Source organism: Rhinopithecus bieti, unplaced genomic scaffold (genome assembly GCF_001698545.2).
Source record: "Rhinopithecus bieti isolate Rb0 unplaced genomic scaffold, ASM169854v2 scaffold_30957, whole genome shotgun sequence".
NCBI classification, from domain to species: domain Eukaryota; kingdom Metazoa; phylum Chordata; class Mammalia; order Primates; family Cercopithecidae; genus Rhinopithecus; species Rhinopithecus bieti.
Window position 1 is genome coordinate 1,363,548 of NW_016813678.1, and position 23,498 is coordinate 1,387,045.

At 36.1% G+C, this 23,498-nt stretch overlaps 1 protein-coding gene across 1 annotated transcript in view; it reads left to right on the forward strand.

The window, feature by feature from the left end:
- The window catches only part of TBC1D32 (TBC1 domain family member 32), a gene marked incomplete at its 3' end in the record, with an annotated part of 224,148 nt that overhangs the window by 162,998 nt on the left and 37,652 nt on the right, over positions 1 to 23,498 (forward strand). Inside the window, exons 24-27 of the mRNA XM_017848884.1 lie at positions 2,728 to 2,850; positions 6,071 to 6,179; positions 7,027 to 7,120; positions 22,521 to 22,583. Coding sequence (XP_017704373.1) covers positions 2,728 to 2,850; positions 6,071 to 6,179; positions 7,027 to 7,120; positions 22,521 to 22,583 — 389 coding nt within the window. The remainder of the gene's footprint in view (positions 1 to 2,727; positions 2,851 to 6,070; positions 6,180 to 7,026; positions 7,121 to 22,520; positions 22,584 to 23,498) is intronic.

Consider the following 23,498-nt stretch of genomic DNA (forward strand, 5'->3'; position numbering starts at 1 on the left):
GTGGAGTAGTACACTGATTTCATCCTGATAGTCCAGGTCAGTCACCCCAGCCAACCTTGTAACTCCCTTCTTAGCCTGTTGACTTAAAGGTAAGAGTAGCCCAAAATTTACTGTATTATTCTATTTTCATACTGCTGATAAAGACATACCCAGGACTGGGTAGTTTATAAAGAAAAAGAGGTTTAATGGACTCACAGTTCCACGTGGCCTCGTAACCATGGTGGAAGGTGAAAGGCACGTCTTACATGGTGGCATTCAAGAGAGAATGAAAGCTAAGTGAGAGGGGTTTCCCCTTATAAAATCGTCAGCTCTCATGGCACTTATTCACTACCAGAAGAACAGTATGAGTGAAACTGCCCCCTTGATTCAGTTATCTCCCACCAGGGCCTTCTACAACACGTGGGAATTATGGGAGCTACAATTCAGGATGATATTTGGGTGGGGGCACAGCCAAACCATATCAATTTTTTTTTGAGAAATGTTCTGGTTTATATATATGAATGACAGCCACAATATCCTGTCTCATTCTTTCCCTTCTTCAGCACCATTTATCCTATTTTTACTGCCTTTGGCTGCCCTTCATTTTGTGGTTAAACATTTCTGTGATATGCTGTTTTTCTCCCTCCTCTATGCTTTGGATTATTTCTGAGAAAGGGAAATGCCAGCATACTCCATCATCTTTTCCCTAGAAGGGTGACATATCTTTCATCTTGCCTTCACCTATATTTTACCTAACAAAAATGTTTTTATTTCTGTAAATTGAGCAGAGAATAGCTCTCTAAAGTAATGATAGATTTGTTTTTAGTTTTATATTCGTTTGAATATTTTAGCCACGTTCTAGAGAGTGACATTGAATTGCTATTTTTGACTCTTAAAGGCATCCACAAAACTTTTTTTTCTTTACTTATGTGTGCTTTTGTATAGGTAAAACATGCAGTTGTACCAAAACTCAAAAATCAATACCAGTAAGAAGTAAATTCCCTGGTTGTCTCTCAGACCACAACTGCAGAGCTAACAGTTCTTCCTACTTTCTTTTCTCTCCTGTGATAGATATTTTATGTAAAAACAAACATGTATTTATATGTATATTCATGGTTTTCTGTTTTTCACGCAAATGCTGGTACTAGACACAATATTTTGTGCCCCTCCTTTTCAATTAATATTCCTTGGAGATAGTTCTTTATAAAACCATAAGCTACTGTGTTCTAATATTTGCAAAGTATGCCACTTAAAAGTATTCTGGCATTTAAACTTTTTTTCTGTGGATAGAGAGTGATTGATTCCTCATTGATTCCTCATTGATTCCTATGTGGCCACTCTGCAATAAATATCCTTGTATGTAAGCCATTATGCTCATATTTCACTACACCTCTACGATAAATCAGTAAGTGTTATTGGAAGGTTGGTTTCTTCTTGGATCACCTATTTCCTCAAATACCACCTTTCAGAGAGACCTTACCTAACCACCCACTCCACCATAGCCTCCCAGCATTCTCATCATATTATCTTTGTTTGAGCACTTTTTAATCATAGAATTTTTAAACATATAAAAAATGTAGTGAAGGGTATAATCTTTCATGTGTCCATCACTCATTTTTATTATCAGTGTTTCACCAGTCTTGTTTCATCTCCCTCCCTCCACACACATTTTTTTCTTAAGTACTTTAAAGCAAATTTCAGATATGCTGTTTTACATATAAAACATTCAGTGCCTATCTCTAATAAGTAAGGACATGTTTTAAAAAATGAACCAAAAAGCCCTCACCACTGTGCCATTGTTACATCTAACAAAATTAACAATGTTTTCCTGATCTCATCTCATAATACTCCCATATTTTCCTGTGTGATTAAAAAATGCACTTTTAAAGTTTGCTTGAATCAAGATCAAAACAAAATCTTGACATTTGGTCCTTTTTTTTTTTTTTTTTAACTTGTAAGAGTTTATTTTCTCCTCTGTTTTTTAAGACTTTTGTTTTCTGAACAAATAATATATAAATAATGTGTAGGATTCTCAAAACTCTGAATTTCATTGACTGTTTTCTCCTTACGGTGTTTTTAAATATGTTTCTCTAATGCCTGTGATTCCCATAAACTGATAATAAGATGTATAGGATTGATTAGATTGAGGTTCAGTTTCCTGGGCAAGAGTACTTCATAGATGGTGCACTGTGTGTGTCCTCTTGCATTATAATAGGAGACACATGATTTCTGCTTGTATCTTTTGATAATATTAAGATAGCTAAGTGGGCTTAGGTGTTCTCAGCTTGATCGGACAATTATAAAATTAGCCATTGACATTTTATCTAATGAACATTTTCTAGATTGGCAGAAAAATGATGATTCTATCATAACTTTGGTAATTAACTGCTGAATAAAAGTTATGGCAATTTGGAGTTTTCTGGATTTGCTAATGTTCTCTGATGAATTTTAAATTAAGTGGCAGTTGAGAGGAAAATTTACTAGTTATGTAGATTTAGATACATTTTTTAAAATCTGGATTAGAAATTACCCATGGTCTTTTAAAATACTCAGTAAGAACAACTTTTGAAGAGGAGATTACTATTCTAATTGATCAAAAATATATCTGAAATAACTAAATGATACTTCCTGTAAGATTTATATTTAAATAAAATATAAATATATATTTATATTTGAGACATCAAGGATGTACTTATGCTTTTGGGACTTATTTTACACAATCTACTTTTATTTTTCTTTTTTACATAGGTTATTAAGTGTGATATGCTGTGATCTGGACACTCTTCTCCTGTTAGAGGCTCAGTATCAGGTATCTGAAATGTTATTAAATGCTCAAGAAGAAAATATCTTGGAGACTTCAGAGAGCAACAGGTAAAAATGGGTGATTAAAACACAGTAATAGCAATTTTCTTTAATGATGTTTCGTTAAGACAGTAATTTTTGATATAGTTTAATATTTTTCTGCTCTTTAAATTCAATCAATTTAAATAACAGAATACAAAGCAACTTAAGTGTAAATGTCACAGAAGGATTATGATAGAAGTGTTTGGAGAGTGCTTGCAGAGTACTGCTTTCAAAGTCTGTTGCTTTTGTTGTGCGCACGTGCGTGTGTGTATGTGCGTGTGTGCGTGTATGTGATACATAAAATTTTAGGTAAGACCTAACTTTATTAATGGTTCCCTTAAAACTGTATCACCTTTTAATTCAGTATTGTAAGATGACCCATTGAACAAAATTTTTGATTTTGTATCCTTTGCAGAGGCACTCTTTACTCTGTCCTCTTAATTATGTTAGTCCATAGTCATAAATTCTGATTATTTCCAAAATGAGGTTATGGTAATATCCTGATAATTTTTTTCATTAATAAATCATACTTGCCATTACCTCAATTTGGCTGACTGTTGTCAAATACACATTCAATAGCTGGCATTGCCTTTATGTCTGTAATTAATTTTAAAAAAGTGTATGTCTGCATCTTAGCGAGGTCTTGGAAAATTATTAAGGAGTATATTACTTGATACTCTAAGTTTTATATAGAAGGAAAAGATTAACAGCTGCAGAGTATGGAAGCTGCTCACAAGTAACATTTAGATTTTGAATTTAAGGTACCAAGTTTAAAACTTAAGAAAACCTTGACTGAAAATATGATTATTGAAGTTACTATAGAAATAATGCATGTCCTAATTCCATTTATTTAAATGCAATAATATTGATCTAGGAAAGTATTCTTTAACTAATGTCATTGTGTCTCCATCAATTTTTTGCTGTCTAGCAAAGAGAACTTAAAATGAAAAGTGAATTTAGCTTTTATATTTTAAGAAATACATTGATTTTTGTATATGGTATAAGGAGGGGGTCCAGTATCAATTTTCTGCAAATGGATAGCCAGTTCTCCCAGCACCATTTATTAAGTAGGGAATCCTTTCCTCATTGCTTGTTTTTGTCAAGTTTGTAAAAGATCAGATTGTTGTAGAGGTTTGACCTTATTTCTGGGTTCTCTGTTCTGTTCCATTGGTCTATATGTCTGTTCTTGTAGCAGTACCATGCTATTTTGGTTACTGTAGCCTTGTAGTATAGTTTGAAGTCAGGTAGTGTGATGCTTCCAGCTTTGTTCTTTTTGCTTAGGATTGTGTTGGCTGTTCAAGCTCTTTTTTGGTTCCACGTGAATTTTAAAATAATTTTTCTCATCCTGGGAAGAATGTCAGTATAGTTTAATAAGAATAACATTGAATCTATAAATTGCTTTGGGTGGTATGGTCATTTCCTCAATATTGATTCTTCCTATTCATGAGCATGGAATGTTTTTCCATTTGTTTGTGTCATCTCGGATGTCTTTGAGCAGTGGCTTGTAGTTCACCTTGAAGAGGTCCTTCACTTCTCTTATTAGCTGTAGTTCTAGATATTTTATTCTTTTTGTGACAGTTGTGAACAGGAGTTCATTTATAATTTGGCTCTTGGCTTGCCTTTTGGTGGTGTATAGGAATGCAAGCAATTTTTGCATGTTGATTTTGTATCCTGAGACTTTGCTTATCAGCTTAAGAAGCTTTGGGGCTGAGATGATGGGGTTTTCTAGATGGAGGATCATATCATCTACAAATATAGTTTGACTTCCTCTCTTCCTATTTGAATGTACTTTATTTCTTTCTCTTACCTGATTGCTCTGGCTAGAACTTCCAATATTATGTTTAATAGGAGTGGTGAGAGAAGGCACCCTTGTCTTGTGCCAGATTTCAAGGCTAACGCTTACAGCTCAGCTTTTGCTCATTTAGTATGATACTGTCTGTGGGTTTGTCATAAATGTAAAACCCACTTAAATGTAAAATCCAAAACTATGAAAACCCTAGAAGAAAATCTAGGCAATGCCATTCAGGGCGTAGTCATGGGCAGAGATTTCATGAGGAAGATGCCAAATGCAATGGTAACAAACACAAAAACTGACAAATGGGATCTAATTAAACTAAAAAGCTTCTGCACAGCAAAAGAAACTATCATCAGAGTGAACAGACAACCTACAGAATAGGGAAAACTTTTTGCAATCTGGCTATCTGACAAAGATCTAACAAGGCCTAATATCCAGCATGTACAAGGAACGTAAACAAATTTACAAGAAAAAAGCAAGCAGTCCCATTAAAAAGTGGGCAAAGGGCATGACCAGATGCTTCTCAAAAGAAGATGTACATGTGGCCAACAAACACAGGAGAAAAAGTTCAACATCACTAATCATTAGAGAAATGCAAATCAAAACCACAATGAGATGTCATCTCGCACCAATCAGAATGGCTATTATTAAAAAGTCAAAAAACAACAGATGCTGGCATGGTTGTGGAGAACAAGGAATGCTTTTACACTGTTGGGAGTGTAAATTAGTTCAACCATTCTGGAAGACAGTGTGGCAATTCCTCAAGGACCTAAAGACAGAAATAGCATTTGACCCAGCAATCTCATTACTGGATATATACCTAAAATAGTATAAATCCTTCTATTAGACAGATACAGGCACACTTGTGTTCATTGCAGCACTGTTCACAATAGCAAAGGCACGGAATCAACACAAATGCCCATCAGTGATAGAAAATGTGATACATATATAGCATGGAATACTATGCAGCCATAGAAAGAATCATATCCTTTGCAGGGACATGAATGGAGCTGGAGACCATTATCTTCAGTAAACTAACATAGGAATAGAAAACCAAATACTCCAGGTTCTCACTTATAAGTGGGAGCTGAATGATGAGAACATATGGACACATGGTAGGGAACAACACACACTGGGGCCTGTTAAGAGAGTGAAGCTGGGAAGGAGGGAGAGCATCAGGAAGAATAGCTCATGGATGCTGGGCTTAATACCTGGGTGATGGGATGATCTGTGCAGCAAACCACCACGGCACACGTTTACCTATGTAACAAAGCTGCACATCCTGCACATGTACCCCGAACTTAAAAAACTATATAAATGTTAAATGAAGCAAAGAAAAAGAAAACATTGATAAATATTTTTGCCTTTTTTCTTTACAATTCAGAGACTTGATTTAAAAATTAACACATTCAATCAAAGGGATGACAAAGGTGATATATTTATTTTTTTCAGGGACTTTATAATTGATGGCTTATCAGTGGAGAGAAATCATGTTCTTGTTAGAATAAATCTTGTTGGTGGGCCATTGGAACGGGTTTTGCCTCCAAGGATACTCGAAAAGGTGAGTGTGGGGCAAAGAGAAGTGGGGTGTGGTTTTCTGATATATTTTGAAGCAAGAGAGCCAATTCAAAGTCACCCTAAACTTTACCTCTTAAATGTTTGCATCACAGAGTTGAACTTATTACTTGAGAATATTTAGGATGCAAATAAATACTTTCAAACTAAAATAATATTTTTGATGTCTAGGGGTCATGAATGCTAAAGTAGAGTAAGTATTGTTTGCATGTGTAGTAGAGTAGGTATTGTTTTATTAAAAAGTCATTTTTCTTGTGTGCCTTTGAATATTTTACTTTCAATGTCTTTCTTGTTCATGATACTTAACTTTTATTATTAAATGACATATTATTTTTTATTTTATTGGAAACATTGAGTACCTCTCCTTCCGTCAATATTCAAGTATGGGTTTCTCATGGAGGTTTTTCATTTGTTTTCATTGTTGTTAAGAACCTTCTTGCTTTGACTGTTACTCCGGGAAATATATGATAGAAATGATTAACAGTACAAGAAAAAGTTTTGTGGAAAAAACCACAGGTTTCTTTTGAAGATTACCATTTTCTTTTTATGAAAAAAAAACCCAGTAAATTTATCATTATCAATTCTGCTTGCTACAAGTTACCATATGTTTGTCCTCAGTACTAATTTAATGTTGTTTCTGTTACAGCTTGTTTTAATGATTACCCATTGGAATATTGAAGTATAGTATCAAATAGCTTTTGGTTAATTGGACAACAATTGTAGAATTTATGAGCAAGAAAAGCCAGTTTAAGTTAATGATATTTCAGATAGCTTTAAAATTCAATATTATTTTAGACCACTTCCTAAAGTCATCTCTCTTGCTTCTTTTTTAGAGTGATAATCCATATCCTTGGCCAATGTTTTCATCATATCCTTTGCCAAACTGCTATCTGTCAGACATTACGAGAAATGCTGTCATAAAACAAGGTAAAATATTTACCATCAAATGCTGTGTTATTTTTAAAGTTTTTGTTATAATTTGAAAAAAAGAAAATATTAAGGAAGATGAATACTGACTGCATTTAGCATGTATACATGTGTGTATGTATGCCTATTTCTTTGTATTTTTTTCCTCATGTTTCTTACTAACTTGGTACACTCATGTGCTGCATAATGACATTTTGGTTAATGATGGACCAAGTGTACGAATGTGGTCTTATAAGATTATTATACCACATTTTTACTGTACCTTTTAAAATCTTCAAATATGTTTAGATGCACAAATACCATTATGCTACGATTGCCTACAGTATTCAGTACAGTAAATGCTATATAGGCTTCTAGCCTAGTAGCAATAGGCTACACCATGTAGGCTAGGTGTAGCGTAGACTATACCCTCTAGGTTTGTGTAAGATCACTCTACAGTGTTCACAAAGTGACAAAATCGCTTGAGGATGCAGTTCTCAGAATATATTCTCATTGTTAAGCAATGCATGACTATTTGTATGAGGCTAATAATTCTTATTTCTTGTTGCTAAGGTGTAGCTGATCTGTCCAGTAGCAACAGCTGTTTGATTAAAAAAAAGTAATGGTTTTTGATTTGTTGAATTAATTCTGGGTATGTATCAACAGAGTAGTATTTTTAAGTAATTCCTGTGTGCTATACACAGGTCTTGTATACTCAACAACTGAAATTAGTGAAGATTATGGTTCCCACCTTTGTGGAGTCATGAAATCTTTACAGAATGCATTCAAGTAATTAGATAATTGACTAGCACTACAATGTGATGGGAACTAAATAGAAAATGTGTAGCCTGCTAGGATAGTACATAAGTAGGATACTCTTCCAAAGAAGAATATGTATATAATGAGGCATGTAGTTTAAATATGTATTTTCTGGATAATAGAATAGCAGTTTTTCTTTTTGGCAGAGGAAACAGCAGAGGGGCTGGAAGAAGCAAATTATAATCAGAGAACTGTGGTAGTTGAACAATGTCTAAGATTTGAAATGTGACAGCAAGAGTGACAGGAAGTAAGACTGAACATGTAAGCCCAGCCATAAGACCAGTGGAGATCAAACTCAGGTGTTTAGACATTATCTTACGAGCCACTAAAATTCAAACAGAATTTTTAGGCTAGGGAATTCTAAGATGAAAGATGAAGCTACATGGCCTGTCTGCAGGCCACCACTCAAACTCTACCTACTGGATAGAAGCCCAAATTACAACACCAAAAACATTTTGCCAGTATACAATACCTGTGACACTTAAGGCAAAAATTCAGCCACAAATAAAGATTCTGTATGGAGTTATAGCTCTCTGAAAGCACCCAGAAACAAAGCCAACTGAGTATACTCAACTTACCTCACAGTTAAAGGGACACCAGCCCTCCATATGTCTATTCAAAAAGCCAGAGTGTCCTCTTACCTCCAACCAAATGCACTAGTCTCCCAGCAATGGTTCTTAACCAGATTGAAAGCAATGAAATGACAGACCTAGGATTCAGCATCTGACTGATAAGGAAGATCATTGAGATCCAGAGAAAGTTGAAATCCAGTCCCAGAAATCCAAGGAATCCAGTGCAGTGATCCAAGAGCTAAAAGAAAAAATAGCCATTTCAAGAAAGAACTAAACTGAACCTCTGGAATTGAATAATTCACTTTAAGAATTTCGTAATTAGTCATAAAGCATAGTCAGAAGTGTTAACAGCAGAATAGACCAAGCTAGGGAAAGAATCTCAAAGCTTGAAGACTGGTTCTTGAATCAACTAGTCAGACACAAAGAAAAAATAATTTTAAAAAAAGACAAAACTTCCAAGAAAGATGGGATTATGTAAAGAGACCAAATCTATGACTCATTGGCATTCTTGAGAGGGAAGGAGAGAGTGTAAGTAACTTGGAAAACATTCAAAGTTCATCAGAATTTTCCCAATTTTGCTAGAGGTGTAGACATAAGAATTTAGGAAATATGGAGATCACTTGCAAGATACTGTACAAGATGACCATCCCCAAGGCACATAGTCATCAGATTTACCAAAGTCATTGCAAAAGAAATAACTTAAAGGCAGCCAGAGAGAAAGGTCAGGTCACCTACAAAAGGAACCTCATCATGCTAGCAACTTTTCAGCAGAAACCTTAAAGCCAGAAGAGATTAGAGGCCTATTTTCAGCATTTTTAAGGTAAAGAAATGTCAACCAAGAATGTAATATCCCACCAAACTCAGCTTCAGGGTAAAGGAAATATAAAATCCTTCTAGACAAGCAACTACTAAGGGAATTCATTACTACCAGACCAGCCTTACAAGAGGTCATTAAAGGAGTGCTAAACATGGAAATGGAAGATCAAAACCTGCTACCACAAAAACACACTAAAACACATAACCCACAGACAGTATAAAGCAATTACACCATCAAGTCTATGAAACAACCAACTGCCAACACAATGACAGGATCAAAATCTCACATATCATTACTAATACCCTGAATGTAAATGGCCTAAACACCCCACTTAAAAGGCATAGAGTGGCAAGCTGGATAAAAAGATAAGACCCAAACTGTCTGCTGTCTTCAAGAGACACATCTCACATGTAATGGCACTCACAGGCTCAAAGGGATGGAAAAGACAACCACACAAATGGAAAATAAAAAAGAGCAGGTTTTGCAGTTCTTGTATCAGATAAAATAGACTTTTAACTAACCACAATTAGGAAGAACAAATAAGGCCATAACATAATGATAAAGTGTTCAAGTAAAGAAGAAGACTTAGCTATCCTACATATATATGCACTTAACATAAGAGCACTCGGATTCACAAAACAAGCTTTTCTTGACACAGGAAAATACTTATATGGCCCCTAAATAATAGTAATGGGCTTCAACACCCCATTGACAACATTAGGCAGATCACTGAGGCAGAAAATTCCACAAAGATATTATGGAATTAACTTGACACTTGATGAATAAGACCTAATAGGTATCCAAAGAATACTCCACCTAATAATGACAGAATATACATTCTTGTCATCTACACATGGAACATATTCTATGTAAAATCCTGAACATACCAATAACAAGTTTCAAAACTGAATCAGTAATACAAAACCTACCAACCAAAAAAAGCCTGGGACCAGATGGATTCATACAGAATTCTACTAGATGTATAAAAAACTGATAGCAATCCTTCTGAAACTATTCCAAAAAATCGAAGAGGAGGAGTTTCTTTATAACTTATTTTACAAAGCCAATATTATCCTGATACCAAACTCTGACAGAGACAACAAAAAAGAAACTTTGGACAAAATATTCTTGATGAACATAGGCAAAAAAAACTCAACAAAATACTAGCAAACCAAATTCAGCAGCATATTTTTATCCAGCAGCAAAAGTTAATTCACCACAAGTTAGACTTCATTCCTGAGATGCAAGGTTGGTTCATCATACGCAAATCAGTGAATGTGATTCACCACATAAACAGAATCAAAAACAGAAACTACATTACCATTTCAATAGACACAGAAAAAACCCTCAATAAAATCCAACATCTCTTCATGATAAAAACCCTCAATAGGCTAGGCATAAAGGAACATATCTAAGAGCCATCTATGACAAATCCACAGCTAACATCACAGCATTATACTGAATGGGAAAAAACTGGAATCATTCCCTTTGAGAACTGAAAAAAGACAACTATGCCTACTCTCACTACACTTGTTCAACATAGTACTGAAAGTGCTTGCTAGAACAATTAGGCAAGAGAAAGAAAGAAAAACATCCAAATAGGAAAAGAAGAAGTTAAACTATCTCCCCTTGCTGATGATACAATTCTATACATAGAAAACCCTAAGGATTGTGACAAAAGGCCCCTAGGAATGGTAAATGATTTCAGTAAAATTTCAAGATACAAAATCAATGAACAAAAGTCAGCTTTTCTATACAACAGTATAGATTGAAAGCCAAATCAAGAATACAATCCCATTTGCAATAGCCATACACACACACACACACACACACACACACACACACACACACACACACAAAATAAAGCCTAGGAATACATCTAAGAAATGATGGGAAGGAGTTCTACAAGGAGAACTACAAACATTGCTGAAAGAAATCAGAGATGACATGAATAAATGGAAAAATATTTCCTGCTCATGGATTGTAGGAATCAATATTGTTAAAATGGCCATACTCCCCAAAGCAATTTATAGATTCAGTGTTATCCCTATTAAAATACAAATATCATTTTTCACAGAATTACCTGACTTCAAACTATACTATAAGGTGAAAGTAACCAACATGGCATGGTACTGGTGCAGAAACAGACACATAGACCAATAAAACAGAATAGAGAACTGAGAAACAAGCCTGCACACTTACTGCCATCTGATCTTCAACAAAATTGACAAAAATAAGCAATGGAGAAAGGACTTCCTATGCAAGTAATGGTGCTTGGATAGCTGGGTAGCCACTTGCAGAAGAATGAAATTAGACCCCTACCTTACCATATACAAAAATTAACTCAAGATGGATTAATGATTTGCATTTAAGATCTCAAACTATAAAATTCCTAGAAGAAAATCTGGAAAACACCCTTCTTGACATAGTCTTTGGCAAAGAACTTATGGCTAAGTTCCCAAAAGCCGTTGTAACAAAAACAAAAATTGAAAGTGTGACCTAATTAAAAAGCTTCTGCACAGCAAAAGTAATTATCAACAGAGTAAACAGGCAACGTGCAGAGTAGGAGAAAATGTTCACAAACTATTAATCTGAAAAAGGTCTAATATCAATAATCTAACAGGGCCTTGAACAAATCAATGAGTAAAAAACAAATAATCCAGTTCCATGACAAGATGGCCAAATAGGAACAGCTCCGGTCTGCAGATCCCAGTGAGACCAATGCAGAAGGTGGGTGATTGCTGCATTTCCAACTGAGGTACCCGGTTCATCTCACTGGGACTGGTTAGACAGTGGGTGAAGCCCACGGAGAGTGAACAGAAGCAGAGTGGGGCGTTGCCTCACCCAGGAAGCTCAAGAAGTTGGAGAACTCCCTCCCCTAGTCAAGGGAAGCCATTAGAGACCGTGCCATGAGGGATGGTGCTATCCAGTCCAGATACTATGCTTTTCCCACGGCTTCACAACCCAGAGACTAGAAGATTCCCTCGAGTGCCTATACCACAAGGCAACCATTTGGGCAGATACCGAACTAGCTGCAGGAGGGTTTTTTTTTTTTTTTGTACCCCAGTGTCTCCTGGAACACCATTGAGACAGAACCATTCACTTCCCTGGAAAGAGGGCTCAAGCCAGGGATCCAAGTGGTCTTGCCCAGTGGATCCTACCTCCATGGAGCCCAACAAGCTAAGATCCACTGGCTTGGAATTCTTGCTACCAGTACAGCAGTCTGAAGTCGATCTAGTATACTCGAGCTTGGTGCAGGGAGGGGCGTCCACCTTACTAAGGCTTGAGTGGTGGTTTTCTCTTCACAGTATAAACCAAACTGCCTGGATGTTTGGACTGGGCAGAGCGCACCTCAGTGCCTCAAAGCCCCTGTAGCCACACTGCCTCTCTAGATTCCTCCTCTCTGGGCAGGGCATCTCTGAAAGAAAGGCAGCAGCCCCAGTCAGGGGCTTGTAGATAAAACTCCCATCTCCCTGAGACAGAGCCCCAGCAGAAAGGGGTGGCTGTGGGCGCAGCTACAGCATACTTAAACATTCCTACTTGCTGGCTCTGAAGAGAGCAGTGGATCCCCCAGCACAGTGCTTGAGCTCTGCTAAGGGACAGACTGCCTCCTCAAGTAGGTCCCTGACCCCATACCTCCTGATGGGGAGAAACCTCACAGCAGGGTTCAACAGACACCTCATACAGGAGAGCTCCAGCTGGCATCTGGTGGGTGCCCTTCTGGGGGGAAGATTCCAGAAGAAGGAACAGGCAACAATTTTTGCTGTTTGCAGCCTCCAATGGTGATACCCAAGCAAACAAGGCCTGTAGTAGATCCCCAGCAAACTCCAGCAGATGTTCAGAAGAGGGGTCTGTTAGAAGGGAAACTGACAAACAGAAAGCAATAGCATCAACATCAACAAGAAGGACCAAGCAAAAACTCCATCCCAAGATCACCAACAGCAAAGACCAAAGATAAATCCACAAAGATGAGGAATAACCAGTAAAAACAGCTGACAAGTCCAAAAACCAGAGTGCCTTTTCTCCTGCAAAGGATTTCAACTCCTCGCCAGCAACTTTGGACAGAGAATGAGTTTGACAGATTGACAGAAGTAGGCTTCAGAAGGTGAGTAATAACGAACTCCTCCAAGCTAAAGGAGCACTTTTTAACCCAATGCAAGGAAACTAAGAACCTTGATAAAAGGTTACAGGAATTGGTACTAGACTAACCAGTTAAGAGAAGAACGTAAATGACCTGATGGAGCTGAAAAACACAGCACGAGAAAATTGTGAAGCATACACAAGTATCAGTAGCCGAATCAATCAAGCAGAAGAAAGATTGAAGATGAGCTTCATGAAATAAAGCATGAAGACAAGATTAGAGAAAAAAGAATGAAAAGGAATGAACAAATCCTCCAAAAAATATGGGACTATGAGAAAAGACCAAACCTACATTTGACCGGTGTGCCTGAAGGTGGTGGGGAGAATGGAACCAAGTTGGAAAACATTCTTCAGTATATACCCAGGAGAACTTCCCCAAACTAGCAAGACAGGCCAACATTCAAATTCAGGAAATACAGAGAACACCACAAAGATGCCTGGCCAACATGGTGAAACCACGTCTTTACTAAAAATACAAACATTAGCTGGGCATGGTGCCACGTGCCTGTAATCCCAGCTACCTGGGAGGCTGAGGGAGGATAATTGCTGGAACCCGGCAGGCGGAGGCTGCAGTGAGCCGAGAGAGTGCCACTTTACTCCAGCCTGGGTGACAGAGTGAGACCCCCATCTAAAAAAAAAAAAAAAGAAAGAAATAGGAATGCTTTTACACTGTTGTCAGAGTGTAAACTTCAACCATTGTGGAAGGCAGTGTGGCAATTCCTCAAGGATCTAGAACTAGAAATAGCATTTGACCCAGCAATCCCATTAGTGGGTATATACCCAGAGGATTTTAAGTCAGTCTATTATAAAGACACATATGTTTATTACAGCACTGTTCCCAATAGCAAGGACTTGAAACCAACCCAGATGCCCATCAATGATAGACTGGATAAAGAAAATGTGGCACATGTACACCATGGAATACTATGCAGCCATAAAAAAGAATTAGTTCATGTCCTTTTCAGGGACATGGATGAAGCTGGAAATCATTATTCTCAGCAAACTAACATGGGAACAGAAAATCAAACACTGCATATTCCCACTCGTTAGTGGGAGTTGAACAATGAGAACATATGGGCACAGGGAGGGAAACATCACACACTGAGGCCTTTCAGGGGATGGAATGCAAGGGGAGGGATAGCATTAGGAGAAATACGTAATGTAGATGACAGGTTGATGGGTGCATCAAACCACCATGGCACATTTATAGCTATGTAACAAACCTGCACGTTCTGTACATGTATCCCAGAACTTAAAGTATGATAAAACCAACCAACAAACAAATATTGCAATTAAAAAATGGGCAAAGGACATGGACAGATACTTCTCAAAAAAAAAAAAAAAATACAAGTGGCAAAAATAACATGAAAAATGCTCACCATCACTAATCATCAGATAAATGCAATCAAATCAACAGATACTATCTCACACCAGTCAGAATGGCAATTACTAAAAAAGTCAAAAAATAACAGATGTTGGTGGGACTTCAGAGAAAAGAGAACATTTACACACTTTTGGTGCAAATGCAAATTGCTTCAGCCACTGTGGAAAGCATTCTGGAGATTTCTCAAAGAACTTAAAACAGAACTGCCCTTCAACCTAGCAATCCCACTACTGACTATATACCCAAAGGAAAATAACTCGTTCAATCAGAAACACACATGCACTCGCATTTGCATTGCAGCTGTTCACAACAACAAAGACATGGAATCAACATAGGCACCCAACAATTGTGGACTGGATAAAGAAAATATAGTACATATTCACTATGGAATACTACACAGCCATAAAAAGGAATGAAATCATGTCCTTTGCAGCAACATGGATACAGTTGGAGGCCATTATTCTAAGTGAATTAATGCAAGAACAGAAAACCAAATACTGCGTATTCTCATAAGTGGGAGCTAAACATTGAAAACACATATACATAAAGATGGAAACAATATACACTAGGGACTACTAGATAGGGAGATGGAGGGAGGAAGGGGGAGCATGGGATGAAAAGCTACCGTTGGCTGCTGTGCTCATCACCTGAGTGACAGGACCATCCATATTCCAAACCTCACTGTTGCTCAATATACCCATATAGCAACCCTGTACATATTTCCCTTGAATCTAAAATTTAAAAAATAAAAATAAGAAAATTAGGTTAATTGAACACTTTTGAGCAGAAAAATATCATATTAGTTCTTAGGAATCAGTGCTCAGAGAAGTATAATTTTACTCTCTCTCTACCCTTATCAGTGATTCAGGAAAAGGAGTAATAATAGTTTCTCTGTGTAACCCAGAATATAACTGCAGATGACTGACTTAGGCATGAATGTACTGCTGCCAGTATACCCAGTATGGTGTGTCTCCAGGTTACTTTTCTAGTCTCCTAGATGACTGTTTTCAAAATTTCTCTCTTCTCAAACCTTATTCTCCTTCCCCATGCTTTGTTTAGTTAGTAGCCATGTTTCCTATTTTATCAATGATGTAGAAATAGCCAATAAAGAGCTTCCATGTGTTCCTGAGGCATATCAGCTCACTTAACTACATCTGTGCCAATTTAGGCTGTCTAGTATTATCATAAATGAACTGCCAGTGTGACTTGTGAAAACCAATTTCTCCATTTGTGCATTACATTCCATCTGGTTTCTTCTGGAAGATTTTGCTTCTAACAGTTTTTCCTTTTTCTTTTCTCCCTTTTTCTGCATCTCCAGACTACTGGCCAGCACTGTAGATTCTGGACACACCAGCCTCTATAATCACATGAGCCAGTGACTTATAATAAATCTCCTTCTATATATATACAAATTCTATTGGTTCTGTTTCTTGGAGAACCCTGTAATACAGTTGGTTTTTAGCATCTATAGCATAGTGTGATGGAAGGCATCCATCCTTCACATCAGTCTTCAACTAGCATTACCTCACTTTTGATCTTGCCTACCCAGCTTTGTTTACTTTCAAGGCTTTAAACTGTTTTCTCTCTCCAGCTAGAGCCTCCACACCTGTCTGGGTTCTACTTGCCCTGTGTCTACTCTTTAACCTCTCCAAATCAGTCATTTAGTATCACTCTTCATTCAACTTTATACAGACCATTAACCCATTAACCCTTTTCTGGTTGTTATTGAATCCTATTCAGGTAGATCTCCTTGAACAGGGACTACTGTATTATCATCAGTCTCCTGAGTGAACCTGATTCTTACCACTGCAATTTTTAAAATTATTTTATTTTTTAACTGACAAGTATTCTATATATTTATCAGGTACAACATGTTTTGAAATATGTGTACATTGTGGAATGGCTAAATTCAACCAGTTAACATATGCATAGTCTCACATGCTTATTTTTCTGATGATAATATATCAAATTGCTTTCTTGGCAATTTTCAAATATATAATACGTTGTTAATAACATAGTCACCATGTTGTACAATAGACATCTTAAAACATATTCCTTTCCTGTAACTGAAATTTTGTATCCTTTGACCATCTCCCCCAACACCCTACCCTCCAGCTTCTGGTAACCAATCTATGCCCCGTTTCTATGAGTTTAAATTTTTCAGTTTATACATTAGTGAGATTATAGAGTGTCTATCTTTCTGTACCTAGGTTATTTTACCAAACACAGTGTACTCAAGGTTCATCCGTGTTGTCACAAATGATAGGATTTCTCTCTTTTTAAAGCCTGAACTCCCTCTTTATTATCATTTTTTGGCTTGGGGCATCTTTACTTGATCTTTTCCATATGCCAACAAGCATGGTGTTTATTCTCTTATATTTAAAATATCTTCTCTTGGACATACTTTCCCCTCACTAAAATCTCACTTCTGGCCTTCCTTTTACTTCAGAATTCCTTGAAGGAGTTATCTGAGTATTCCCGTTACTCTCTTTCCATTCTCTCTTGGACCCACTTTAAGCTAATCAGACTTTCACCCTAATACTCCACTGGCATTCAGCCTACTGATCGGATCTCAGTCCTCATCACGTAGCAGTATCACTCAAACCTGCCCTCTTTTTTGAAACAATTTCTTCATTTGACTTCCAGAAAATACTCTTGTTTGGTTTTCCTCCTGCATCTCTGATGAATTCTTCTTTTGTCTCATTTGTTGGATCTTTCAAATTCTCTAACGTTTAAACTTTGGAATGCTCCATACTCAGTTCTCAGTGGTCTTCTTTTTTTTCTAGCTACATTACTGTTGTGAGGATCTCATGACTGAAATACTATCCAATATGCTGATGGCTCTCAGATTTATTATCTCTAATACCTATCTTTGCGTTGAACTCGTATCTCATATATTAAATTGTCTCCTTGACATTTCTCCTAGTAAGTTGTATATATATATCAAACTTAATATGTCTCAGATAAATTTTTAATACTCCCCCAAAATTTGTTCCTTTGGCATTTTCTCCCCTTTCAGAAATGGCAACTGTTTGCTTCCAGTTCTTCAGACAATAAACCTAACAGCATTCATGCACTTGTCTCTGTCTTTATACACTACATCGCATCTGTCAGCAAATCTTGACTCTACATACCTAAAATAAAACCACTCTCACTCATCTACTACCACTCTCATCTCTTACCTGTTGCAGTGCCCTGCCAAATGTTTACTCTATTCTCAACACAGCAGCCAGAGGATGCTGCTGAAACATGGGTTAGATCATGTTACTTTGCTAATCGAAATCCTTCAATGACTTCCCTGTAGCTTACAAGGCCCAACACATTTGTGACATCTTTACTGGCATATGCTCTGTTTTAGGGAGTGTAGTACTATCTTAAGCCTTGTTTAATTGCTTGTTTTCCCACCATACTGGACAGGAACTCTTACTTTCTTTCTGTTTGTTTCTAAAGCAGAAGTGTTTGAATAAGACATTCCCAATTTAAAACTAGTACCTGATACTTCCTTGTAATAAGAGTGATCCTGATATTATTGTGGTTCTTGTTAAGGAAAAGAGTATGATCTAGGCAGCAATAGATAGCCTGGGAAGAGATTTTTACAGAGATTTAGTCAATTCATAATGACTGTATCTCATTCTGATATTGCTGATATCTGTGTCACTCACCATATACTCTTAGCAGAAAATGGGAAAGTCAGAAGTATGTCCAGTTTCATTTTGTACCTAGGAGAGTGTAGTGATGCTTTCTCTGTGAACTCAATGAAAGAAAAAAAAATAGTGCTAAATGTGTTTCTAACAGGTATGTGTCTGGTTAAATACTGTTAAATAAAGCTAAACATTAATAGTGCACTTTTAAGAATACTATGCTTAAGGCAGTAATATTTAAGACACCAAAGTTATTTTAACAGCAAGAGTCATCTACTTTCCATTCTTGTTTTGTGATTCACATGTGATGATTCACAGATTTTGTAAGGTGTTAGTTTAGTCATCATTTGCACTGCACAATTTTGGGATATAATTTCATTGTTGTGGGAAAAAAAATCACTTCAGTTGTGTGCACATGGTGACATCCTCTTCATTTGTCTCCCAGCTTCTAGATTTATTCTGTTTGCTACAGTTAGCATCTCATCTGTTAAATTGCCTCTTGTTAGCTCATTGGCATCAGGGTTAAGTGTTAGATGATTCTTCTTCATCTATAAATGAGAATTTTGAGACATCATTTGGTTCAATTGTTTTTCTTTATGAACATTTTTAGGGTGACCATATTAAAATGTAAGTGATCATTTAAAAGCTATTGATCTATACATTCTCTGTGTATATATATGTATACATGTGTATATGTACACTTGAATACATGTATATGAGTATATGTATAGATCATCACACACAAAAACATTCACTTCCATATGGTAGAAATAATTTCTACTTAGAATATCATTTCTCTGTTACCTGAGGGTGTAGATAGGTAGTATAATATGTACTAGTGTTATAACTTATAGTACTAATGTTGTAGTATTATAATACAAGCACCAGTTATATGTACTAGTGTTATAACGTACTGCTTCTGCAAAAGACAAAAAAGAGGCAAACAGATTGGATGGAAAAGAAGAGTTGTACTATGGTCAAAAGCAAGTACCAGTTAGAATGTTAGGAGCTTTTAAGGTGAACTACTGGAGATTGCCTTATAATGCCCTTCCATATGGAACAGGAAGGTAGTAAAATAGTAATTTAATTTCTTTTGTTTTTGTTTTTCTGAGCTAAAATTAGATTTCCCAGGAGTTATTACTCCATTGGCCAGTCCACTTTACTATGTTGCATTTCAACATGCTCAGAATGAGGACTTCTTTCTCAGAGGAGTATGGGAAATTCAGAACTTCCATATAGAAAATTAAAATCGCTTGAAGAGTTGGATAGCATACTCCAATCATTGAAAGCATCACAGAGACACATCTCAAGAAGATGAGATGTTTGTTGTTCTTATTTTCCCATCTACCTTCCTGTATGCATTTCATCACTTAAAAATACTTTTATAATGTTTATTCAGGATGACCTATAAAATAATCAGCAATCTAAATTACATCTATATCCTATATGTCTTACTACTGTGGAATTTCTATCTTTATCAAGAAAACTTTTGGATGTATATTTATTCAGTTGAGGCTGCAAACTTTAAAGAAGAAAGTAATTTTTCTGGTCATTTTTTGTATGTTTCTAATGCTACTAATGAGACCAATAGTGCATCTGAAGTGTGGTGCTGACTCACAAGGTTACTGGCAGTCATGCCACTTGGCATTAGATTGCCTTTCTCTGATCTTATGCATAAACATTCATGTCGAGTCTGTCCTGCAGACACTGGCTGAGTGACAGATGAAAGGAGTACTTAGACACAGGTATCCAGTGAAAGAGCGGGCTAGGAGACTGTCAGCACTAGGGGTCAAAAGAGTTTGCAGCCCCCCTAAAGCTGGCAATGCTCGCATTTATTTAGTACAGATTTAATGACAAAGGCTTGGAGCAAACACAATCTGTGGGTAATAAACATTGTTGACCCCTTGAGTAGAGAGCAGTCTTGTGCATGAATGATCAAAGGTCGGTTTTAGGACAATATAAGTAAACACGCTGCCTAGATAAACTCCTCTACATTCCCTTGTTATTTGCTTTTTGTTATTAGCTAAAGGTAAGAGGATTAGGCTGCCTTTAGCCATAACCTTTTCCTAAAGCTTTTGCAAAACCTCTGGCTTTTTAAGAAAATCTGTGTCTGTCCTATAACTTTTGTTTTTACAACTTTTCCCACCACCCTGACCACACTCCTACACATTCAAGCCTATGTTTCTGTGTGAACATGCATTTCATTTCTCTTCAGTATACCTAGAATGGAATTGCTGGATTATGTGATAATCTATGTTTAATCATTTGAACAGCTGACATAAATTATTTTCTATATCTCTTCATCTGGCCTTTTGATCTAACTATTCCAGTGGCTATGAAATGGTATCTCATTGTGATTTTGATTTGTATTTTGCTGATGACTTTTCATGTGCTCATTGGCCATTTGGTATCTTCCTTTGAGAAGTGACTGTTCCATCACTTTGGCCATTTTTAATTCAGTTGTCTTTTAATAATTGTGTTGTAAGAGCACTTTATTTATTCTAGACACAAGTTTCTTATAGACATTAGGCTTATGCCTCTGATCCTTTGCTCCTGATACTCCCTTTTCCTGGAATACTAATTCCTACTCTTCCCATTGGTAGTCCTGTTTAAACCTTTTGAACTTAGTCTAAATGTCACTTCTTCAGAGAAATTACCTCCACCTTACCTAAAATATATTTCTTCTCTTACTTATTTATCTCTCTGGACCTTTGTTTATTTCTCTAAGAGTATTTATACCTTACAGTGAGCTTATATATTTATTTATTGTCTACTACCCTAAAATGTAATTTCTATGAAGCAAAGATGCTGTTCCCTTAGGTAGTAGGCAGCACATAAATATTTATTGAATGAAAGAGTAAATCAATGTTGGACTTCTTCCTCCTGTATTTTTTCCATTATCAAGCTGTCTCTTTGACTTTGTCACTGGACATTAAAACTTTTGTTCAGGCTAATCTAAATAAATTTAGGACATTTTACTCATATTTGGAATAACCTCTGATTTGACTCATGTTCTAGAGTATGCAAAAGTTTACAGTTAGAAAGCTTCTTGAATTAGACTTGTGTATATATTATTCGTGAAGTAGACACCTTTATTATAGTTATTTCATCACTTAGCAAGTGGTACTTTTATGGCACATAAAAGGTGTGCATTGTTAGCATTACTTCCTATTTTTTCACAGTTGAAAAAAAAATAAAAAATGTCCAGCCTTTTAGTCTGTGATTACTTCAAATTTAGTCTTTTATAGCTTCAGTGTCTTACTTGACTGCTTCCTCCATCACATTTCTGCTTATCTGATAGGAAACTGATTTTCTGCCTGGTAAAACATTCTCTTTCAAATACTATATAAAAGAGTAAGTTATATGGTTATAATCATTCCTTTTAATGTAATATACCAAGTAATATTAAAATCTTTATAGTCAGATCATTCCAATACTTTTAGACAGATAGTTTCAGATGATATTATTCCTCTATGAGAAAACAGATCATTTTAAAGTTAATAATATGTAAGGTATAAATATCCCTCTATAGTATATTTTTCTTTGCCCCAACCCAAAGTAACTTTTTTTTTTTCTTTTACTACAAATTAAATGAAATCAGGGTGGGGGGGAGGTTTATATTATATAAAATAGAAGCAAACTCTAGTTAGAACTTGTTTTTCATCATTTGTAAATTTTCAGCTCTGAGTGAATTCAGTATAAAATATGTCTTGAATCATTGGGTTCTATGTATGAGTCAATGTCCTTGAAAATCATATTATGCTCTTAGGTAAAGACCATGAGGCTAAGTCACTATATTGCATCTATATTATTTGCATAGTTTTGGCACTTTATAAAAGTAGGCAAGTGAAAATACAAACCCCTGGCAATGTTAATGCATTAATATTTTGGGAATGGAAAAAGTTTTCCTTTTGTAGGTATTACTATTTATAAAGTTTATTTTGAATATATTATCGTTACAAAGTACCATTTATAGAACAGTTAGAAAATTATTGCAATGTGTTTTGGTTAATAACAAAACTAATGATAGATAACATTTCTAAATTAGTGATGGGGCCAAAGAACAAGAATACCATATTCTGTGTCTCTGGAGCTATGCAGCGTTCAGTGAGTGAGTAAAAAAGCTCTTGGGTTTTATAATTATAATCTTAGGATGCCTACATATTTTACCATCTTTTGCTGATATTGTTTCTTTTCTCATTAAAAGATCTTGAAATGTAGCCTTCTTAACTACAAATGTCTATTTTTTTCACTAGAAGAATATCCTTAACAAGATAGTTTTCATTAATCTATACTGATTTCGTTTAACAATTTTTCTTGTTCTTATTGGATATGTATCCTTATTCACTGCTGTTGATTCTTGCTGATGCTTTCTGCCTTTTCAGAAATTAAGTCTCTGTTCATGTCCCTGATGAATTTATTGCCATTTCATTTACAAATTGATGACAATCCATTCTCCAATTCTAATAGTAAAGATTTAAAATTGGAATATTACCTACATAGTATGTGGAAATAAACTTTTTAAGAGAGAAAAGGGGAGAATGAGATGGACTGTAATTACAATTGCATTTTGATAAAATAATGAAAATTGCCTATTTAATGAATGACTGGACTGGATTGCCTTTGCAAGTGTGATGAATTATGTAAAATTTAGGATTACTAATTCTCCTCCAATAAAATAGAATCCCCTAGGCATAAGTAAAAATTCTTTGAAAAATAATATGGTACTGTATTAAGTGTACTATAACGTGATGATAGGTATTGTGTGTGCTTATTTTTTTTTATTATTATTATTATACTTTAAGTTCTAGGGTACATGTGCATAACGTGCAGGTTTGTTACATATGTATACTTGTGCCATGTTGGTGTGCTGCACCCATCAACTCGTCAGCACCCATCAACTCGTCATTTACATCAGGTATAACTCCCAATGCAATCCCTCCCCCCTCCCCCCTCCCCATGATAGGCCCCGGTGTGTGATGTTCCCCTTCCCGAGTCCAAGTGATCTCATTGTTCAGTTCCCACC